At 44.1% G+C, this 23,236-nt stretch overlaps 1 protein-coding gene across 12 annotated transcripts in view; it reads left to right on the top strand.

Moving 5' to 3' along the window:
- Positions 1–23,236, top strand: part of EPHA5 (EPH receptor A5) — a 196,013-nt gene that overhangs the window by 153,140 nt on the left and 19,637 nt on the right. For 8 of the 12 annotated variants that reach the window (XM_048303224.1, XM_048303225.1, XM_048303217.1 and 5 more), the window contains 6 exons: positions 7,450–7,515; positions 14,102–14,169; positions 15,522–15,647; positions 16,676–16,861; positions 21,116–21,177; positions 21,980–22,189. In XM_048303224.1, the coding sequence (XP_048159181.1) occupies positions 7,450–7,515; positions 14,102–14,169; positions 15,522–15,647; positions 16,676–16,861; positions 21,116–21,177; positions 21,980–22,189 (718 nt within the window). The remainder of the gene's footprint in view (positions 1–7,449; positions 7,516–14,101; positions 14,170–15,521; positions 15,648–16,675; positions 16,862–21,115; positions 21,178–21,979; positions 22,190–23,236) is intronic. The other 4 variants (XM_048303226.1, XM_048303221.1, XM_048303223.1 and 1 more) reach the window with 1 other exon arrangement.

The following is a 23,236-nucleotide window of genomic DNA, read 5'->3' on the forward strand; positions in this document are numbered from 1 at the left end:
ACCGTAGGGAAGCTGTGGATTTCACCTGGCACCTCTGCAAGGAAGAGACTGGGGGATGAATGGCAGGTGGAGGAATGTATATCCCTCTGTGGCCATGGGGAATCACAACTGTGTGGCTGACAGTAGCTCTTATTCTTTCCACAGTCGCTGGCAAGCGCTCAGTACCCCACTGAGGAGGATATACCCTTGCAGGTCTCCTTTTCACTGCTACTGTCTCTGGTCTCAGCAAGCAGTTGCAAATCCTGAGCCATTTGTCAGCAGTTCTCATTAGTTACATCCTTCTGTCCTTTCGCCTAATATGCTTTCCAGGATGTGCTTCCTCTTAGCTCTTTATCTCTTGGCATGCTTATAAAAGCCCTTGTGTCCTTTGGCTAGAGTTTTATTGCCGCCTCTGCTACTACCTTAATTCTCCTACCTTGTGCTCACATCTCCCTCTGTTGACCCCAGGGCAGCGGCAGGTTCCTGGAACCTTCTTCATGATGCCACGCTGGATGTCTGGGAAGGGCAGACACAGGGAACTGAGCTCTTCATCCATTTTTATCTTTTCAGTTCTTCCCCTAACTGAAAAGACTACAGTCCCTCAGCTGGAGCTGGTGGAGAAGCCTCCAGCACCAAGGCTGGGTCCATTATTAGAAAATTGACTTCAAAACCACAGAGCTTCTCAGCCAGTTTGAGTTCCCATGAATTTTAAAGCCCATCTAGTACATTGAGTGACTCGTGAGAACAGCAGAATAAACCCCAAAAATCCAGAAAGATGACAGACAATTTGAAATTAAACAAAGCAAAACAAAGAAATTGCTCTGGTTTGGAAGAAAGCAGAGATGCCACTGAGATGTGTCACTCATGCTGCTTTGCCTTGGATATGGATTCAAGGCAATTTGTGGAGTAACTCTCCTGCTGTGACAGCAGGGACAATAAACATGTTCCAAGTCATGGGATAATCCCTTTCTGAAGCAGTTAACCTGTTTCTGGAAGATGTTTTCCTATACCTCTGGAGTGGTTCTGTTGTTCCAGTGCCTGGTTCCAGGGGGTTGCATTTGCTCTTGGCAGTTCTGAAAGTAGTTTCCAGTCATAGGGCTGAGGAGTTTGCTGGAGTCTGCAGGCTTTTTGTTTTTTTGCTAGGTTCCCAAAGGCAGAACCACACCTCTTCCCCTTTTTTTGCTTTCAAGTCTCTGCAGTTTTCTCGCTTCTTTTGAATGAATATAAGTAACAGCTTGGCATTTCCCGTTGGCAGCTGGCCCTAAACCAAAGGTCAGTTGAACAGTAGTCGTGGTGGCATTTCCACATATCAGCATCCATCTGTGGAAATGCACTTTGCGTCTGAAGCTGGAGATTCCTGGGAATTTGAAACTAAATGTGCTTTGCCCTGAACAATTAAGCTGCATTTCAGAGCTGATTTACTTGCAGATGCTCCAGAAAACTTCCTGTAAATAACATGTCCTCTGACCAAGGTCATAAATGCCAAGCCAAATAGCTGATCACTTTTTTAAGTTATCCTGCTCCTTGCATCAAGGGCATATTAATAATATAACAATTGGGATTGCAAATCAAAGAGATTCACTAAATCAGACTGTGGTTGTCTCAGCATAAAAAAGAGAAGTGGATTGAAAATTTATTATTAAACCAGCTACAAGTATTGAATTAAAGAACACCGAGTTGTTACTGTCTTTGTTTCGTTAGGATTATGTGTTCTCAAAAGCGCAGTGCATTTTACAGATAGAGCCAAGCTATAGATTTTGCTTTCTTAGCAATGCATGAATTAGATGTCAGTTACCATTATTGTTCCTGATTGAAGCATATATTAATCTAAAACCGTTTACTGACTTTTATTTTAAAGTCTGTGTCGGACAATCCAGTGACAGAGATCTTTGCACTCCATCTCACAGGGAGCAGTAAAGTGTCTCAGTTGTTGTTGTGTGGCATCAGTCTCTTTCTCCCCACAAACTGAGGTAAGGAGCCATCTTTTCAGCAGTTCAGGGAGGAGACCAACTGCTCCAGAGCAGTACTCTCCTTTTGTCCTTCAACCCCAGCCCTGTTTGCAAAACAGACAAGGTCTTAAGGTGAGTGTTAAGAGACAGCTGGTCCCTCCAGTCCCCCAAGCTTTCAAACTTCATAGTACTAAACAAAAGCATGAGCTTTTACAGAACAAAGTGGGGAAGATATTAGGTCAATCCTGTGCATGTTTGCAAAAGCTGTTCAAAACAGCTAAGTCAACTGTGCATCTGCATTTATAGCCAACTACCCATTATGGATGACCTTTCCATCTCAAGTGATCTTCCAAAGAACCAGAGGGAGCTTTTCATAGAACTTAGGAAAAAAAAAATTTGAAGCAACAAAAAACTGCCCTTCGCCCTGTGTCTTGCTTTTATGGAAAGTCTCCTTCTGGCAAGGAACTAGCCTTTGAAAGACAGAGCAAAGACAAATCTTGCCACCTGCGTATTGGCAATTAAAGGCTCTTACACCAGCGTATCCATCCTTGACCTTAGCTGATTTAGACTTTTAAATATCCGTGCCTGTGGTGGCAGAGGTCTACTTTCTGGACACAAATATATGCATCTTGTTAAAAAGTGACTTTCAGGGAATAGAGAGGGTGAAAGATTGTGGTGTGTGTCCTGAGACAGTGTTTACAACCTTCTGTGATGTGGAAGGTCAAAGTGGATGAATTTTTCCACAACCTCCCCCCATCCTATTTTCCAAGCTGTGTCAGGGCTTTTTCAATATTTCCGTAGGACATGGGAGACAGTCTATAGGTAAAGGTTCTCATAGAGAATTTTTCCAGCATGAGTCACAATTTTTGTTAGTCGGGACTTTTTAAAGGATTTTTATCTCTACATTCTTGCCTGCTCTTCCTTCTTCCTGCAGGACATTGTCTCCTGTGATTTATAGCCACTTTATTACGCTGCCTACTGCCAAATATTCCCCACGATTCACCTGACAAGAGGAAGGATTTTGTTGAGGAAGCTCTTGCTCTGCCAAGTCAAAATTCCCATCCACCGAGCGCAGGCAGGGTTTGGTCCTGCTTGTGTTGGGGTCAAGGTTTTTACTACTTCCATCCTATTAACAGCCCTTTGCTGGTACATTTTCCCAGAGAGGAGCAGCACTGGTGTACAGTACCCCTCCCCGAAGGCAAAGTGCTCTAGTGCACCCTTCTGCACAGGGTCGTACCTTCCTAGAGCCGCTGTGGAAGTCTGCTGCCAGTAGCACCGATCTCTAACATCCTGTCAAGATCAGCTTGTCAAATTTGGCTGCTCCATCACCTCATTCCTCTTCTGCTCTAAACACTTTTTGGCTTAGTGCAAACTCGCCAGTCTCCGCAAGCCAGTCTTCGCTCTGCAGTTTCGAGGCGGGTTTAGGGACCCAGGCTAATCTGCCCTCAGATGGCTTTGGCCCAGACAGAAGGTGAGAGTTGACCAAATCTGTAATTAAGCTCCAAGTTATTTCTGAGTTCCTCTGTCAGTGGCCAAGGGAATGGGCTGGGAAGACTGTCATGAACAGATAAGCAACCGGCATTAGCTCTGTCAGAGCAGGGAAAATTGGGGGACAGTGCAGCAGTAAGTGAGAAAACCTCCTCTCCTTCTTGCAAGTGATTTGTTTGATGGCATTGTGCAAGTCCTGTTTCCACTTGGAGAAGGGAATTGGGCTGCCCTTCCAGCTGGAATTTGTAGCAGCTTGAGGCTCCTGCTGAGCAACCCATGTCTATGTAGTCTTTGAAAGCGGGGTTTTACTGTGTCTTCTCTTGGCTGTGGAGCGGGTAGAGAATGAAGAAGGAAGTCAGATTCTTGTCCTTCTGCACTTCTGAATATGTGGATGTTTCACCTTGCTTTGAAATCAGAAGTGTGACCTCTCCTGGGGTTTTGCCATGTAGCGGCACTCGGCCTCTTTACCTAGAAAGAAGGTTATCTCTACTTTGTTACATCTTAGACGTAGAAAAGTGTAATGCCAGGGGTCTTTCCAAGTGCAGCTCCTTTCCCTGAAGACATTTCTTTCCTTCCCTGTAGTGACTGCATTGGTATCATCTGCTTGGCCTTCTGCATTCTCAGTTTTTCTCAAACAGTGCAGAGATGCACTTTAACGTGGGAACGAGGATAGCTCAGCAGGAAGAGCAGGGGACTCCTTAAACATTCGTGTATTTTGGGACAAAGTGGGAATATATTCCTAGCAGCTCACAGTGTGTAATGCTGCTTCTCTGATGTTTAGAGCAAGCATGTTGACTCAGGAGTTTCTAGGTGTAGCACTGGACTCCTGACCTGGAGATGCAGGAAGCAATCATTACCATCACTCAAGGCTGCATGAAGGATTAGAAAAATCTACCCAGGCACCCTCAAGTATTTCAGTCTCTAATTGCAAGCCTCTGAAGAACATCCCATTAGAACAGCTTATTAAAAGCAACAAACGAGACTTTCATTTATCATGATTCCAAGACTTCAACTTACAACTCTTAAAAGCCACATCTATATATGGCAGAGCCTCTCTGAATTCTATCTAGCCATTAAAATGTAGTTTAATTCCAAATGCTCTCTGGGTCATCTGCAGACTTGTGGTAAATTAATTACATTAATTGCAGGAACAGTTGCTGGGGCCCATGATATATATACATTTCATTAACCAAGCCCAGGGTTTGAAACAATGCCAAGGGTGTTGATAAGTCCTCCTCACACAGGTTTATTAAAGTTTGCTCTCTGGACAGTTGGGTTTGCAAACCACGTAAGTGTTGTGGGGGTCACCTTAGAGCTGGAGGAGTGTTGTGTCTGTGTGCCTGAGATAACTGAAAGCAGCAGAGTTGGGCTGGCCAAGGAGCAGGGCAAGTGCCAGCAGGCCACAGAGGTCCTGGAGGTGTCACTGCAGCTCCAGGCTCCTCTACATTTTCTCTGCCCATCTGCAGCCCTTTCCTTGAAGCCAGGGCTAGAAGCAGGTGTCACACCTTGTTTCAAGCCAGCTTGGGTTTTGGAGATGGTGTCGCCTCAGCGCCTGTTCTTTCCCAGCAAAGGGGATCTAACGCTGCAGGTGTTTTCTCAATAACTTTCACTGTTACCTAGACATGTCATCTGTTACCCTGCAGCAGATCTGAGGGGCTTCTGGCCAGGAGCAGCCCCGACAAGCTCTCCTCATAGTCTGCTGGTTGGTTCAGTGAGGCTGGAGGAGACTTTGCAGATAAAATTGATCTATACAGTGCTTGGTTCTACTCTGCTCTCCAATATAGATCAGCTTGCTGGCTAAAGATCTTAAAACTCTGGAGAGGTCCAGGTGTATTTCATTAAACAGCACTTTAATCTTGTTCACAGCATTTGATCTTGTCTGGAAGGCTTTTGCTTTCAGCTTCTCAGTTTCTAGACTAAGAAAGCCCTGCAGGAAATGAGGAGATGGGACCTGGGCCCCTCCTAGAAGCCATCAGCACCCAAATCCGATGGCCACAAGATGCATGATGGCTTTGCTTGAGTTTAACATTGGTTTGATTTGCCACAGGATTTTTGTATTTTGAAGTTTATCTGCCAAATCAAGCCATTTTGTTAACACAAGCAGTAATAAATCTTCCTTTGTCCTGACTGTTCAGACCAATTAGTAAGTTCACTTACCTGTCTGAGTGCTCGTTGGACTGGAAAGTGGATTTTATTGTCTGCTGATCCAGTGTAGCTTGTTTCTAAGCGCTTTAGATTTCCCATAATGCTAAACCTCAGAGTATTTTGACCATAGGTGCACAGCCGATGGGTTTGCAGGAGCAAGGCTGCATTGAGGTACCTTTCTCTTGCACTTGAACATTTTTTTTATTCTGTATAGAGTGAGATCTGAAGTGCTCTGGATTCAGTGCAGGGAACTGATTTTGTCTCAGAGCAGCCCTGTTGCTGATGAGGCCTCAAAGAGTTTTCTTTGTTTAAGGAAACAGTGAGCTCTTCTCATTTTAAGGAAGTGTTTGCTTTTCAGGTTAATTGAACAGTTGTTTGGGAAACTTTGACTTTGCATGCTGAGTGGTGTGGAGGTGTGGGAAGGTCTGGTGTCAGCAACCATTAGAAAATGCCTGGAGGAAAAGGGCCTCCTAGCAGAAGCATAAGCTAAAGGGTCACAGCCAAACTGATCTTCTGGAGATGGCACCAGTTCCCTGCACTCAAATCCGGCATGGTTAAAAGAAGAAAATGGTAAAATTGACTCAAGATATGTAGGATTCCCTTTGTGTGCCTTTGGGTTTTGGATCTCTGGTGTTAACTTGGTGTTAACTTGGATCTACGGAGTGGTTTAGTGAAGGCTGATCTGCTTCCATATTAGGATGACTGAACAAGCTGGGGCATTATGAAAATAGAAAATATTGTCAATTATAGTAAGAGATATTGGCATTGCTGTTTAGAAAATGTTAGCAAGTTGTTTTGCTGATGCAAAAGGAGCTTAGAAGACATTCTTCACCAGTTTTAATTTAAGTAAGCACATAATCCAGTGTATAATTTTGTAAATCATTGCATGCCTGAAGTTATTTTGCAACATAATTTAAGGCAATGCAGTTTCAGAATGTTAATTTTATTTAAATAAACTATTTTAATGTATTTAGGCATTGTAATTCATACTGTGTAAAAATCTGACGTGCACAGAATTTTTTTCAAGAATGATATGTTGTGATGACTGAGGAGAAATGACGAGTGAGATCTTCAGCTGACTTTAACTGGAGTATACCAGCACCACTGGGCTCTTGCTTGTGCTGAAGTCTTGCCTGTTGTTTCTTCTGCACTATGTTCTTTTCCAGGATGAACTATCTTAATGGATTTGGTAACAGAAAAATTGTCTGTGCAAGTTCTTTGACAAGAATAAAGGGCAATTACTGAGGTGCAGCCAGCACTGGGTTGAGAACTGATGCCAGGCAAACCCGTAGTCTGATTAAAGTAGTGGCTGAGCAGCCTTCAAAGGCAAGCTGTGGGTGCATGGAGTGCCTCTCAGCTCACCCTATTTTGAGTTTATTTAGGCTGAATGCTCTCAGACAACTCACAAGGTCCTGCTTCCACAGATACCTAACGTGTGCTGATACAAGAAGATGCAGAAAGGGCTCTGTGAGTACATACATAAGGGTCTGCAAAGGCAGGGCTCGTATTCATCCAGTGCTTTTCCTTTTTTAAAGGCAATTGTAATTGTACCACATTCATGCTTCTGGAAAAAAGTCACTTTGCCTGCTTCAAGGCAGGTGCTTAAGTTTAAGCACATGGGTGGCCCCATTAATCCTGACGGTGGTACTCAAGTACAGGAAGCACGTGGTTAATTGCTTTACAGGACCAGGACCTAGACACTCTCCCCAAGGCATTTTTCACCAACAATAGCATACTCCATGAAATTTTTGCAGCCCAGGGTGTTCCGGTCCATATAATAATTGTAATAAGAAGGAAGAAATACATATAAAAATGTTGCAAATGTATTTGCACCTTGCCAGGGCGGTGGGATTATTCCTTATCCTGGGCCTTTTTGTTTGCTTTTCAGTTGCTGCGATCATGGCTGTGGGTGGGCTTCTTCTCTGCGTGCTGTTGCCTATCCGAGCCTAACATGGTCAGTGTTCCCACCCGTGCTGGCTCCTACTTCGTGTCCTCCGTCCGTGTTCTCTGTGCACAGTCTGCCTCTCCCTTCCTTTCTTGTATGGGCCTGGAAATCACTTTCTCATCTGATCTCTGTACCCAGCTTGTCTATCTCAACAACTGGAAATAGCGTGACCTGAAGCAGAGTGTATCTTCAGCAAGAGCAGGGAGCTCAGGGGGAAAAACCTGCTATGTTATGCCATGATCAATCCAGGTGTCTAATAAAACATCACGTGTGCCAGACACCCATCAAGTTCTGCTTCTGGTCATCCAGATGGGCTGGGGGGGAGGTGATGTGCCCCCAGAGAGGAGGCAGGGGGAAGGCGGGAGTGGAAAGGTGTTTAGTGGCATGTGACATGCATGTCAGTGGAATGCACTGTATGTCATCGACATACATGTCAGTGTGTGACATACACAGCAATGACATGGTGCTGCTTGCCCACGATATGCTCCAGCAGCATTGGACATATCTCTGCGGGTGTCCTGAGGTGCGTGTCCATGCTGCATGCTGTCCTTTTCTGCCACCATCTGGGCTGCCTCACCACTTTCTGCTCTCTCGTACTCTCCCCTCTTTTGCAACTAGTCAAAAGAGGGGTGATTTTAATTTCTGTTTGTTTGACTGGATACAAGTTGAGTTGCTTCTCAAAGAAGAATCGACTGTAATATTCATGTGGGCAGAGATCTTCCTAAGCCTTGTAAGAAACGCATGTAATCACCATCCCCATCAGATAGCTGCTTGAGACCACAGAACTTCTGAGACATCCCACATGCACTGTTAAGCTGGGAAGGTTTTTCAGCATAGCTGGTGAAAGGTGTGGAACTCTTTTGCTGTGTTTTCTGGGGGATGCTGAGGCTTTGCATGGTGGTAGCTGAGTCATGGTGCAGTCCCTTGCTGTGGGGTACAGCAGTCACTAAGGTCAACCATTTTGGGGTCCTCTGGTGCTGTATTTTTATTTTGAAAAAGGCGTGAACCAAGGAGGAGTTTGGACTTTGGATTTGGTTTTTATTCCTGATGGAGCATTTTTGACTTGGTTTTTGTGACTTCTCAGTGCTTAAGAGCAGAGTTAGCAAGCAAGGATGCTCAGCTCAAAGTGTGTGCCCATAAAAAGTTGTTCTGGTATGTGGGCCACTGTTTTGGCAGTGATTGCTCTGAAAGAAAACCTCACAGTACTTCTATTGTCTGCTGTGGCACCAGTGCACGAGCAGTCCCTCACTGCAAGTCATGCTTCAAATGTCCTCAGCAAGGCCCCCAAACAGAGCGTGACAGCAATGGAAAATACTTCTCAGAGAAGACCAGGGTTAGACTGGATGGCTATGAAGACAAGAGACTCACAAGGAAGACTTGGCTGACCTGGAAAACACCCTCTGCGGGTTTCCTCCTAAGCTGCAGGGAGACTAATGTGGCAGCAAGCTGGGAGGGGGAAATGGGAAGAGTTACTTCAAGGCACGGATGCCATTGGCCGTGCTGTCGGAAGGCACGACGACCTCTTTGGAGAGATTTATGGAAATCACTTCAGAGGGAGCTTCCTGCAAGAGGGGAAAACGGTATCTTGTTCAAGTTATTTTTAATTGTTCTGGTGGTGTTTTAGGAAAGCAGGGAGTCATTCAGCGCAAAGGCAGGGAAAGACTAAAGGCTAAAAATACCACTGCTGGATTTGTGAAGCTTCCTCTGTAAGGGATCCAAATTAATCAGCGGTCAAAGACAGGATCACACAGTGTAGAGGGGGACAGCAGTGCTGGGAAAGCAGCTGAGAAGACTGTGAGCCTGCAGCCCTTTGGAAGGGAATCTGCCCAGTTCCTCTCAGGCCAGCCATCTACTGTATCTGTGGACTGAGCTGAAGGTCTTTGCTTGTTGTCACCAGACCTTTTACTGCTCTTTTGATCTTCTGCAGGAGGAAAGTGAACAGAAAAACAGAAAGCAACTTCCAGTGTAGAAGCTGTTCTGTTTACACCAGTCCCTTGAGTACTACCTGCTTTTTTATACTGAATTTATTCTAGGATTGAAGGCGGCAAAGGCAAATGCTGAACACAGACTTACACCACTAGTGGTAGGCTTTTGCTTCTGGCTCTCAGTATTGGTGTTGTTTATCAAGGATAAAGCTATTTACTGAACAAGTTATTGTCTCCCCACACGAGCTGAGGCAGCAGGATCTTGGCCAGATGGATAGATCCATGTTTGTTTGTTCCTCTGCATGGAACACGATCCTGCCCTGCAACACGTATGCAGCTTTATTACTTTAACATCTTGGAACAAATAGTCTGAAATAAGCACTAACCCCTTGCAAACAACAACCTTGCAGTCCTTGCAAACCTCCTGTAAAGTGACAGCTTGAGATGGGTTGGAAGCATTCCTCTAAGTTGATTTATTGTAAAAGACATGCTTCTGAGAGAAGGTCTCACCCCTGAAAAAAAAGTGGTGGTTTGTCTCTGTTTCAGAGAAGTGTATATGCTTCATTTATCTCATATTTAAGAGATTAAACACACGTATAAATCTCTGCAAGACAGGGATGGGAGATTGCATGCTGCTTCAGGGCACAACCTGCTCGATGGTACTGACTGCACCTGGGAAGGTGAAGTCCCTTTCCTCATCAGGGATGTCTCAATGCTGTCCCCACCTGCATTTCCAGTCATGCCTTGACTGTGTGCTGAAATGCTTTGGCCTATGCCTGTAAAAAAAGTGGTGGAAAGATTTTTTGCACATCACCACCTAGGGCTTGACATCCAAGGTCCAGGTTCACAGTCCCCTGGCCGTGTCTCACCTTGTGACCAGAATGGTGGCCCTAGCTAGGGAGATGGAAACTCCTTCCCTTGGGCATTCTATGGTTTTCAGGGGAATGCCTCGAGTGGCCAAAGGGCCGCACACAACCCAGCAAGGGTATCCTGAAGCACAGGGCAGAAACAAAATAATCTCCATCAGTCCAGGGAGAGCATGCATCTTCCTGCCTCACTTCTTGAAGGCTTTTTCCCCGTGAATTGGCTTCTGTCATGCAAGGTAGTGGGCATTGGTTTCCCAGCTGGGTTCTTCATCTTTTCTACCTGTCCGTTTTATATTTTATAAACCTATATAGGGATCATTTTACAACTTCACTTTTATAATCTGCTCCATAAATATTTTATGAGCTGCCTGCCAATCTGCAAGTAGTTTTTAAATAAGACATGATGCCTTAAGAATATTTAAAGTCTCACTTTTCTTTTTACTTCTGATACTTTTATTGAAAAACATAGAGCTGTGCAAGAAAGACATCTGCTTTCTACATAGAGAAACTGGGACAAATCCACAACAGGAGTAAATTAATTGAGATTCAGGTGTGCTGCTGAATTACGTTAACTCCTTGGCTGAGTGTCTCCAGCTTGGTGGGAGATGAAGCAAGTGTCAGGATCTTTATGCTTTTGCTGTGCATGATATAGAAAAGATACTGGAAATCTATGGTTTGTACAGTGATAATAAACTAGAGAATGAGTCTTCCATCAGAGCTTTTGACTCACAGCTTTGCCAATAAATATTAAGAGCAAATGCACATGCAGAAATGGATTATTTCACAAACAATTGAGAGCTTTTTTTTTTTCCCAAAAAATATATTGCAAAGCCACAATATTTAGATACTTTGATCTGCCAGTAAGATTAACGAAGTGACTCAGGACTGTTAACCTGAAATTGCAGATTTTTATGGGATTTAGTTGGGAAAGAAAGGAGAAAAAAATGCCTGTGTGTGTTACTTAAAGCTTCTGAAGGTCAAGAATGGAAGAAGCGTGGTTTAGCCCCAGTCAGCGTGGACTCTGGCCAGTTAGAGAAAGTGTGCAAAGGGCACAAGTGATGGCAGGTCTTGCAGCAAGCTTTATTAGTGACACCCAACTGTTGCTTGACAGTCACAGTCACTAGCCACTAGCTGCCATTTCACTTTGATGTGTCTTGTCAAGGCTTGTTTTAACGATGCTTCGGGCGTCCCAGAGCCTGATGTCGGATGCTAATGTGATGTGCTGCTGTATGTGTTACCCAGCTCGAGAGAAGGGGGCAGCTGCAGCCAGCTGGTTTGCACTGGCCCTTGGAGTGTGCCTGTGGGCAGTAAAACACAGACCATTGTGCATCAAGGTGTGCTTGGATCACTGTAGGCAGGGAACAGCGTGTTTCTGTCTCCTCCGTATTTATGGTCCAGGAATCAGGAGATGCAGGTCATAGAAAGGATGATGTTAAAAAAGCATTTTCACAGGCAAAGTGCTCCAAACCTGAAGAAGAGAGAAGGGCATTTGCTCCAAAAGGAAAACAGAAGAAATATCGGATACGTGCATTTGGTAGAAGGATGAATTGACACATTTGTGTATTTTTAAAAGGAAAATTGTGTCATATGCCTCCATCTGGAAAAATTAGTTCTGCAGAAAACTGATGTAACTTTGGCAACTTGCAGCAGAAAAAATTGGGGTTGCCAGAAGTGGGACTCGATACTGAGATTCATCTCTGCAGTTTACTTAATTAAAGGGGAGGTCATATGATGAAGAAGAAGATTCCATTCTCACTGAGGGTTTGTGAACACCAGAATGTGCTTTGAAATGAGCCTTACTCACACGGTCTCCATGTACACCTAGTGCTTAGGTTTTGAGTTGATTATGCAGGACGCTATCTCAGGAAATGGCACTGCTGCTTTAAGAGCAAGGCAATGAGCACCGACATGCAGATAACTGAGCCACATCTCTGGGCACCTCGGTGCTGTTCTTGTGGGGTTTGCATTCAAAGTGTCATGGTCTCAGCTTGATTGCTGCTGCTGAAATCGTGCCCTGCATGGATAACCTGGCTGTTTATCAAGTGCAACCTGTTTATCTCCCTGCCTGTGTCCCCTGACTGCCTGCCAGCCTTCCCTTGTCTTCTTGGTCCGTTTCCCTGCGCTTGCACAACCTTTGCAATCTCTGTTTTTCCTTCCTCTCCCTGTGGCACAGGTCTCCCTTTGTCCCCAAGGTAAGCTTCCTCTTCCCTGGAATAGCCCCAGAAGCTCATGTGGCTTTTCCCCTCCTCAGCTGTCCGGCATCCAGCTCTGCTGGGTCCAGCTCAATGGTGGGATCTCATTGTGTCCGGGCTTTTGTTTATAACCCCGATCATTTCACAAACCCAGTGCCAGAATCCTATAGCCAAAAGGCTGCTTGGCCCCTTCATCCGGGTAGACAGCAGTTCCCTGTAATAGGACTTCATGCTGAGGGCATGTTTCATGCAGATGCCTGTTACTGCCTCCTCCTAATTGCAGTTTTGTTCCTGCTAATCATATGCTCCTCCTCGCTGTGAGTGATGCTGGAGTGCTCACATGCCCCTAGCTCAAAAATCACGGAAGCAATGGAAGAGAGGTTTCTCAGCTTTAAGTGGCTTTGTAGTAGCCTGAGGCTTTCCATGAGGTGTGCCAGCTAGTGATTCCAGTGCATGCTGGCTGGCTTGTGGGTGTCTGTTCCAGGTTTTTCATTCTTCCAAGCAGTGTCCTTCAGTCTCATGTTCATGCGGTTTGCTGGAAGGATGATCCGGTTCCTGTATCCAGTTATGTTATCAGGAAAGACGAGCATATACATGTGCATCCTACATACCTCATCCCATTTTTTTAAATGTATGTGTGTGTATAGGAATTCTTCCTGCCTATGCAGTTATCCTGGGGCTTCCTGGTTGTCGATGTGAAGCAGATCTCAGAAAAGCCACCAAAGCGGACGGTTAATGCTAATGCAAAACTATCACCTAGAAAACCAATGGGAAGAATGAAGCTGAGTCAGGGAAGGGCAACCAGAAATTAATAGGAGGATGCCCTGGAGGAGATGCGACTTCCATATGACTGTGGTTGCAACTCCATGGTAGGATTCAGCACTGTCCTTGCACTGTCTGGTGCTAAGGTGTGAGCAGGACAGGTCAGGCAGCGTGCCTTCTTCTGTCTTTATTCTGCTGGGCAGTGGGGATTCCATGAATGGCAGCTCCCTTGTGGAAAGACAGGAGATGTACACGAAATGCTGTGCAGAGCCAGTGATATGTAGGAGACCCCTGAAGACAGTGAGGCAACAGGTTTGGTTTGGTTTTGTTTTAAGCCATTATTTTGCATGTGTATAAGGTGTTAATGTTTACACAAGGCCATTTTCTAAAATAGCATAATTTGAAGTTCTGTGCAAATGCACAGTGCATGAAGGGGAGTATACAAGACGTACAACACAGTGCCTGCAAAAGCTCTGCAATCCAGGAGATTTTGTTTCTGCAATTCTGATGTTTCATCCCATTCCTCTTCCATTGTCCTTCCTGTTCCTGCTTTCTTTTCTTCTGCGTAATAGCTGCATTAGATGTCAGGTAGAGTGGAGATGTTCAGAAGCATCTGTGGGATTTGGAAACACAAGTCCAATTGAAAATCCACGGGCCTTGAGCCCTGAATCCTGTTAGGGAAATTGCTAGTTTGATGAGCTAAAACTGGGACAGCAGCAACAGAGCCACTAGAGAGGTTGGATTTGTCACTGCTCTGGGTTTTTGTGCATTGTGTGATTTGAAGTAAAGAATGGAGTTCTGCCATACCAGAGACAAAAATACTCTTCTGTTGTGTTTTTTTTTTTCCCAGGCGATGTGGCTATAGCAAGGCTAAACAAGATCCAGAAGAAGAAAAGATGCATTTTCATAATGGCCATAGTGAGTAAAGAGCAAATGTACATGTGCGGGTTTGGCTTTCTGTGGTAGTGAGAAATTCAACTGAGAGGTGGTTTTCTGGAAAAAAAAAAAAACCTGGTTTTGCTGGTAATTCATAAAAGAATTGTTTGTGCAGTAGGTCCCCACCCGCCCCTGCTGCAAGCCCCACAGAGAACTGAACGTGTGCTGAGCTGTTCACACCTGCATGTTTGCAGCAAATATTTCTAGTGAGCCATTTTGGTTTGTTCCTCTGTCTTTGCTGTGTGAACAAAGATGTTACTAGTTTTTCCTGGTCAGCACATAGCAACTCAACATTTTTGGGGTCTGGACACATCAGTCCAAAATACCTGTTTGAAAGCCTTGCTTCACCCCAGCCGGTTGTGAGGACCCAGCCCACTGCTACTCTTTGGCTTGGATGCCTCTGCAGAGGTGTGAGGAATAACACCTATTTCATGCACCTAGGAAGCTTTCAGAAATGCCGTGTTAATGCCCTTGAATAGAAAACCCCTCTGCAGTGATGCTAGAAAGTAAATCTCGTGGTTGTTATCAGTCCTTCTTTCATCAAGAGCTGTGGGATCTAGGGATGGGTAACAGTGAGGTGCCTTTTGGGGTGGAATAGGCAAACATATCGTGAGTGAAAGTCAAATTTCCATTAGTGCTATGTAATGAAGGCAGCAGGAAGCAAATCAATTAAGAGCCACAGTGTAATGTAGCTGTCTCATTAGACTGATGAGCAATTCTTCATGTGAGTAGCCTTAATGATTGTCAAAACAAACTTATAATATGGATAATGAAAATACTTTTTCCTCTCTCAAGTCCTGGAGAAAAAGCCTGCTATTGATTATATTTATACTGATACAACCCACAGGCTTTGTACTGCAAATATGCAGTTCTTTTAAATCTCAGTAACTCTGTCTGAAATAATGTGGGCGATTGATTAGCTGATGTGTGACTGGTAGGGCATAATTTATTTCAGCTCTCCATCAACCCCCATCCATCCAGCTTGCTTTGCAAGTTACTCCTGTGGCATTTTGCTTTTTATACTTTTCCTCCTGGTGTACCCTCTCCAGTTCCAGAAAGGGATCTTTTTCTACCAGACACCGGACCAACCCATTACAGAGCACCAAGAGGGATTTTTAGCTGCACATCATTCAGCTGAGCACTGCTGTGCTTCTCTAAATATGATGAAGTTGCACCTATGTCACATGCAAACTAAATGTCATTTTTCAAGAATGATACGCATTTTCACCAAAGAAATAAATTTCCAGCAGAGCAGAGTGCAAGGGACAGGAGTGTGTAATGCCCATTTTCTGTGATGTCATGTGCCATTAAATGTGCTTAATTTGTGTTTGCAGTTAAGCTGCCTGGAGTAAGGACCTACGTTGACCCCCACACCTATGAGGACCCCAATCAAGCTGTCCACGAGTTTGCTAAGGAAATTGAGGCGTCATGCATAACCATTGAAAGAGTTATTGGAGCTGGTATGGAAATGCATTCCATGACCCTTAGCAACATGAGGTGTTGGCTTTCTTAACATGAGAGATCTGTGAAGGGCCATGGAATATTTGAGCTGTTAGGTACCCTGGAAGTGAAGGTGAGCATGTTCCAGCTGAAGTTTGGGACAGACCTGTCATTGTCGGCAGTTTTGAAATTCAGGAGCTGAACTGAAAATGTCAGAAAATGGTCGTCGTATTTGGATCCAGCTGAGCTATTTCAGTGGACGCTAAGGGAAAGAAGTCACTTAATTTTCACGTTCTTTTTACCATTTTAACCTTTTTATCCCCCATCATTAAGGTCAGTCTTGAAGCAAAAATTAAGAATAAGAAGTCACCTGGGACATTAAAAAAGCACAAGCCAAAGTCCAAAGCTTTAAACTTCCTTGGTTTAAAGAAGAAACTCCCATTTTGTTTCCAGTAAAGCTGTTTGTTTAGACTTGCATCCAACCTTTGGAGTATTTTCTATTCTCTGAAATTGTGGGTTTGGACGTAATTTCGTGTTCATCAGAAAAAAAGTCCATTTAGGTTACTTTTTGGAAAAGGTAGTAATAAAATTGTAAAAGAGTTTATAGTCTATAAAAATACACGTTACAGTGAAAGGCTGACAGCTTTCCATCTGTGTAACTTACCAAAGGCAGGTTAAGAAGCAAGTGGTTTGAGTTTACAGCTATCTGCACAGGACAGTGCTACAGGATGTGACAGGACTCTTTCATATAGTAGACAAAAATACAAACTGAGAAAAAAGCCCAGTGGAACATAAAGCACAGCTCTTTAAATATAGGAAAATTACATTTTTACTCCTAGTTTTCTTGTGCCTATGAATTACTTGGCTTGTGGTACAGTGGCTGTTTGAGATGGTCATCAGTGTGATGTTCAGCAGTCCATATCCATGAATGCAGGGCAGCCCGTCGTGCTTTTCATCAGCCAAGGCTGTGCTGCATCCTGTAAAGAGAGGCACATCGTGTGTTCCCTTGACGTGGTGTGATCCCATTCTTCCTGATTTTCCTCTGAAGGTGAATTTGGGGAAGTCTGCAGTGGGCGGCTGAAGCTGCAGGGAAAGCGTGAGTTTCCAGTGGCTATCAAAACCCTGAAGGTGGGCTACACAGAGAAACAGAGAAGAGATTTCTTGGGAGAAGCAAGCATCATGGGGCAGTTTGACCACCCCAACATCATCCACCTGGAAGGTGTCGTCACAAAAAGTAGGTACAACTTGCTGTAGACTGCTCTCTGTGAACTCTGGCTGATGGGAGAGTTGGTTAAGGGAGGAAGACCTAGGTGATTCCTGTTCTGAATGCACTTTTCATAATTTCTCAAATAAAAGTGAACTCCCCTTGCCTGAAGCGTCGCACTTGATAGGTCCAGCCAGAAACAGGTTCCCTAACACTGTAAAGGGGGTTTGTGCCCAAAGTTTGGTTTTCATCCAGCCAGAATGGATAGATAATAACTAAAATGGTAAAAAACTTCAGCTGCCTCTGGAGAGCTTGCCTCACCTAGGCATAATATGCATGGGCTAAGACAAAACCCTTCTTGAAAGGCCCAAAATTAAATGAGACAGAAATGGAAGATGGCCAGCCTCATGCAATGTGTGGGTGATGGGGACAGCAGCAAGCCTGGGATGTCTGAATGCCAGTGGAATGCTCGATTCCTGCCTTGCAGGTGGTTCAGCAGCTCATACCACCTGCAAAGTGCAAGAGCATTTTCAACATAGCAACGCCAGGCCAGCCACTAAGTTTTCCAAGTAGGCTTGCCTCTTATTTCTGCCTTTATTTGTTTCCTTTTGAAACCATATCATCCTCAAGGTGAACAAAGATGTGCCAAGTAGTGGGAAGTGATTTCCCTGGCAGGTACATGAGGAAGATTTGCTACCAAGAGTCTGGGACAAAGGGGAACCCATCCCACACCCCGTGATGATTTCCAGCCGTCATATTTTGAGAAACTACTGAAGCAAAGCCCACAGGAAGGTAGTACTGAGCCTAGTGATCACTCCCATGGTATGCAAACAAGAACAGAAGGTAGCTGAAGTTTTGCTTTCCAGAAGCAAGGAAGAACAACGGGACTGTAGGTGTAAATGACAGGAATGTATAAAACCACAATTAAAAGCAAGCTTCCCCTGGGATCTGCTAGAGATGCCCCTGATAATAGCTGCCCATGGTGCTGGCATATGGGAGGGATTGAGGGCATCCCAGCACAAGAGTTACTGAGGTCTGACTGCTCAGTTTGCAAAACAACCTTCTGTAACTTTTCCAGCCCAGTTCTTGTCCAAATTACTGTATGCACTAAAGATAAGGGCAGGGAAAGGGACAGCACATCCAAATGTGCTGAGCACAAGACTGTTGGTGCTGTGCTGAGGCCCTGGAAAATGTGTAGAGCTGTTGCAACTCATCCATTTTAGAGCCTCGGAGGATCTACTTTATTTGCACCAAGGATTATTTTGTTGAACTACTCCTTTATTTTAAGATGTATTTTAAGTGAAGAAGCACCAGCCTCACAGGTGTGAATGGCTGTCTCCCCTCTTGTCTTCACGTTTGGTAGTGTCAGAGTTTGCTTAGCTATTGCTGTTCAGATGGTGGCATCTGGGGCCATGTGCTGCTCTCAGTACCATTTGTCAGTCCTCAGAGGAAGCATCTCCAACATTAGTTCTTTTTCAGACCTGCAGTAGAGGAGGTACAGAGGCTCTAGCTGTTTGTCTTTGTAACCTCCACAAAATCAATGCTGTTTTGTAATCAACAGCCTTTTCTTGCCTTTTTCCTTGAAATTGCATTTCCTAAAACTTAAAGAAAAGAGAAAATAACCAAAACAGATTTCTCCCAAAAATTTATAATAAATATCAAAGTCTCTTGGGGATACGTTGTGTAACCCTTAATACATAAGAGCTCCAATTTCTAGCCCTGCAGGGATGTGGAATATTGGGCAGGGTGATGATTATACATCCATGAAAGCTGCTGCTGGCATGGGCTTGAGTCTTTCTGGCTGCTGGGGCCTCAGGGGATGGTTGGGAATCTCACTTCTAGTGAGAATGTGCCTCCCTAGCAAGCTGCCTTTTATATAAAGTGGCCATCTGCTCCAAAGGCTGTGGAAACACAGGGAGCTCTGCTTCTAAATTGGACTTGCAGCAACTGGAGTTCAGATTCAGGGAGTTATATGCACCCAGAGCTTCTCATTATCACAGTAAATGTTTGTTTACTGCACTCAGATTTTTTTTCCAGCAGACATCTGTAGCATCTTCATAGCTTTTTCCTTTTCTTTTACATGGACCAAAACAACCTATATGAATTGCAAAGTATTCTGCTCTCTCAAAGTATTTAATTTCTTTTACTCTTCAGTGTCTTAGTCATTGGCCTTTTGTAGAATCAGATCTTTAGGGTAGAATGTCTTTTCTGCATCATGCTTTACTTTGGAAGTAAATTAAGTTAAATTAAATTAGGCCATTTTTAATTCTGAATGAGAATATCGTTACATTTAACTAATATAGTTCAAATGCACACCTTAGTTAATTTGGACTAATCATTGTTGCCTTGCAGACAAACCCTTAGCTATTTCTGCTTTACAGAGGTAGTGACAGTTTTCATTTGCATCCCATCCGGTTGCACTGATGCTGTGCACATTGCATTAATACATTGACATGAGTGCCATCAACATACATTTTATGGCCATGTAACGCCAGCAGGAGGAAGCCCTGGTGACACAGAGAATCGGCCCAGCACTTTGGAAGGGCTGATGTTTACTTTTAATTTACTTTGTTGAAAGTTATCTATTTGTGTCCTTATTTCCATGCTCTTGGATATGGGGCTAATTTATTCCATGACTGCTGCCAACCTGCAGCAGTCAGATAATGAAACATAAGTGCCAGAAATCCTACCTTTTTTCCCTCTGATGGCATCCAAAGGTCTGGAGGAGGTCCCCCAGGGTGGTGGCATAACACGACCTCATCCTCACTGCAACACTGCCTTGAAGTGTCAGAGAAAAGGAATGCCATCCTACAGTTGGGTGTTTAGCATTTAAAAACAAAAAAGTTTTTAACATTTGAGATATCCCTGGGGTTTTCTTCCCTGCAAAGCCACTGACATCTTTGCCAGCCAATACCAATGGCCCCCAAGATCTCCTTCCTCCATCCAGCCCATGTTGTGCGTAGACAGGTGACTGTCATCCTTAAAATGGGGCCTGTCATTTCATTTGGGATTCAGCAATATTTTTCATGGTCCCAGGGTGCATTTCTCATATCAAAAGCAATATTTTGGGCAAGTTTCAAGCTTGGGCAACAGCTGTGATAGTAACTTAAAAGAATTGAAGAAGCGCAGGTCCTTCATGCTGCAAAGGTAGTATTTGCACAGCAATGAGTATTTTGATTGACAAGTTCACAATTGCCTTTGTTATGTACATAATTAAGCGGTAAATTAGGCAAAATAGTTAAGGTAATCAAAAGTGGGAAAATTAAGATCTATCTAAATGGTAGGACATGCGTTGATTTTTAGTATTTACCTTCACGTGCATGTTATGACACACGGCAGCTCTCGTTGATCATTTCTATAAAAGACATTTACAATGCACTTTACAAATAACTGACAGCTCCTCTTTTGTCTGTGCTGTGTGCTAGCTAATGGAAATTGATTTAAATAAAAAATAATTTACATGTTCTTCTAAGATTTCATTGAATTTACAAGGGCTGGAGCACACCACAATTATTGCTACGCCGTTGTGGCAAGCTAGCGAGAAATTAGATATAAGAACTGAGCAAAAACTATATATAATTATCGTTAAAATGACTCGGGCATGAAAATTAATCAAACAGATTTGGAAAAACATTATTATTCCTGTCAACAGTAGGAGACCAGGTCTTTTGTTAAGAACTTTGATTTCCGCTTGCACTCATTCCATACTTAACTAGCTTTTGTTCTGCAGCGTAAATATTCCTTTTCTTACTTCCAGATTTGTTTACAAGGGTAGTCACATGGAATTACTTGAATTACAGGGAATGCAATCCCATCCTTTCCTGGTCTTGGTTTTGTTGGCTACCAAGCTCAAGCTTCAGACCATCCTTGTTGCTCTTGTTGGGCTCCTGTTTTTACTTCAGGGTGTGAAGCTTGAGGGAAGGGTCCAAAGAGGTTGCTGTGTGCAGTTTGGCCTCTGCAAGCTTCCAGCTTGCTGGTGGAGACAAGAATAAGGTTGCCTGGGTTCAGCTTGCCACCTCTTCCTCAGTCATCATCTAAACATTTTAGGGCTTGGTACTCCACCCATAATATGGTATTACTTTTTCATCCCCTCCTCCTTAATTTCCCTACTTCTGTATATATTCTGGCAACAGCTCTTGTCATCCTGCTAGGACAGCAGTGTCTTGGTGCAGATTTACTGATGCACGACTGTATATCCACATGCAGATGCACTATTAAAAGACTTTTTTATTGCTCATGTTTTTTAAATAAATTCCTAACAAACTAATGCACTTTTTTTTACAGGCAAACCAGTAATGATAGTGACTGAATACATGGAGAATGGCTCTCTGGATACATTTCTAAAGGTATTGCTTAGATTCTTTCTCCAGGGGGACCTAGGGACTTGGTTCAGATTTGGGTTCTTTGTAGATGGTTAATATCAATGAAAATGTTTTCTGGGTGTTGGTACTGTCTGGAGGCAGGAGTAGCTCAGTTGTCTCTTTGATCTGCAGTTACACAGCATCATGAAGGACCTGGTGCATGCAATGATACAAACAGGTAGGAATAAATTGGAGGATATTACGTTTGTTTTAAAAGGCAGTTGACTGCGTGGAAGGTATTAACTTATTGTGCAAAATGTCATGTGGTTCAAGAGCAGATCCGTACTGCAGCATAGCAAACTTTGACTTGTCAGAGTTTTTCTATGAAATGTAAGAGCTAGAGAAGGGAGCGTGGGGGAAGTGGTTAGAAATGCAATGTGGCAACATGGGGAAGAGCCCCTACCCCCTCAAGTATTCATGAATCCCGGCAGGTAGATTTCCATGCAGGTTGGTGCCATTCAGTTGCCTGACTGAGAAACAGCCCAACTCGGTACTCTTATACACATGTGTTCACTCCCAGTCACAGTCTCTTCATGAGTCACCAGTAGAAGCACCTCGCTCCTTGATCTCAAGTTAAAAGAGCTACATTTCCTTTGCTTTGTCTCTAGAGATCCTAATCTAAACAGTGAAACTTAGAAATGCTTCATGGTCAGAGCATGAGAGTAATGAATTATTAATTTTCCTGGTTGCCTTCCTTGGAGACTTGCCTTTGCATTTTTATTCATGCACACACAATGCTGAGGGTGCAGAGGCTCTCAACTCATCAAGTGTCTCCTTCCTTTTGCAGAAGAATGATGGGCAGTTCACAGTCATCCAGCTGGTCGGGATGCTACGAGGCATCGCGTCAGGAATGAAGTACCTGTCTGACATGGGTTACGTGCACAGAGATCTGGCCGCCAGGAATATCCTGATCAACAGCAACTTGGTCTGCAAGGTGTCAGACTTCGGCCTCTCCAGAGTCCTAGAAGATGATCCTGAAGCAGCATACACAACCAGGGTGAGTTATGGGGATACCAAACTGATTGAGCTTAAGAAAAATTTATTTCTTGCCACATTTGGTGTTCAGGCTCTCTAGCAAAGAGGTTTCTACAAATCCAGAGCCTCTAAACTGTGCAAGAGGGTTTGATCAGGTGATAACAGTTAATCGTCACCAGATTAATTTTGCAAACGCCTTTAATTTATAGTGGGGATGGCCAAATAACACAGAGCTTTACTAATAACTCTTAAGTTTAAGTTGGGTACACGAGTCAAATAGCAAACTTTGTGAAGTTGCCATGCTTCCAAGCTCTACTCTGTCCTCTTTGATGAATACCAAAGGGAAGAAAGAGCAGTTGCTTTGCTCAGGCACCCATCCAGTGATGTAAGCCATGGTCTTCTGAACAATTTGACCCTTTCAAAACATTAGTAAGTGTGTAATGAATGCCCATTGCAAACAATGCGCATTGCCCTCAGCATTACCCTGTTGAGAGTAATTTCTCCCAACCCAAGAAAGAGCTTCTCCAACCTCAGTGCTCTGCCCCTGGCTCTGCCCACATGGCACTGGCACTGAAGAGAGGGGGCAGGCAAGACCCAGTCTCAACACCACAGGCTTGGAGAGAGGCTCCAATATTAATGGCAGTGATTGGCACACCTTGGACATGTCTTATTACTGTGTTTTTCCAAGGGTGTTGTTTTATGGCTAGTGGGAGCTGTCTTGAGTCATGTTCCCAGTTCCTGTGGAGATCTTGGAAAGGCCTTTCAGCTTGCGTCAGTCATGGCCCCGTGATGGGACTCAGTGCACAGCTGGACTGGCACTTCCCTGCAGGCAGAAGGGCTCTTGGCCAGCGCTGCTGCAGCTCCCATGTGCTGCCATGTGCTAATTGGCACTGCTGAGAGTCTAGCCCTTCACTTAAGGCATGTGCTGATGGGCTTGTGAATAAGTAATTATGGGAAGAAGACACTTTTAAAAGTTGCTTTGAAAATGTGTTCCAAATCCTGTGTTTTTCCAATAACAAACACTGTTAGAGGGCATTCAGGGAGACCTTCCAATATTTAGCTCAACATG

The sequence above is a fragment of the Corvus hawaiiensis genome, chromosome 5 (assembly GCF_020740725.1).
Source record: "Corvus hawaiiensis isolate bCorHaw1 chromosome 5, bCorHaw1.pri.cur, whole genome shotgun sequence".
NCBI classification, from domain to species: Eukaryota; Metazoa; Chordata; class Aves; order Passeriformes; family Corvidae; genus Corvus; species Corvus hawaiiensis.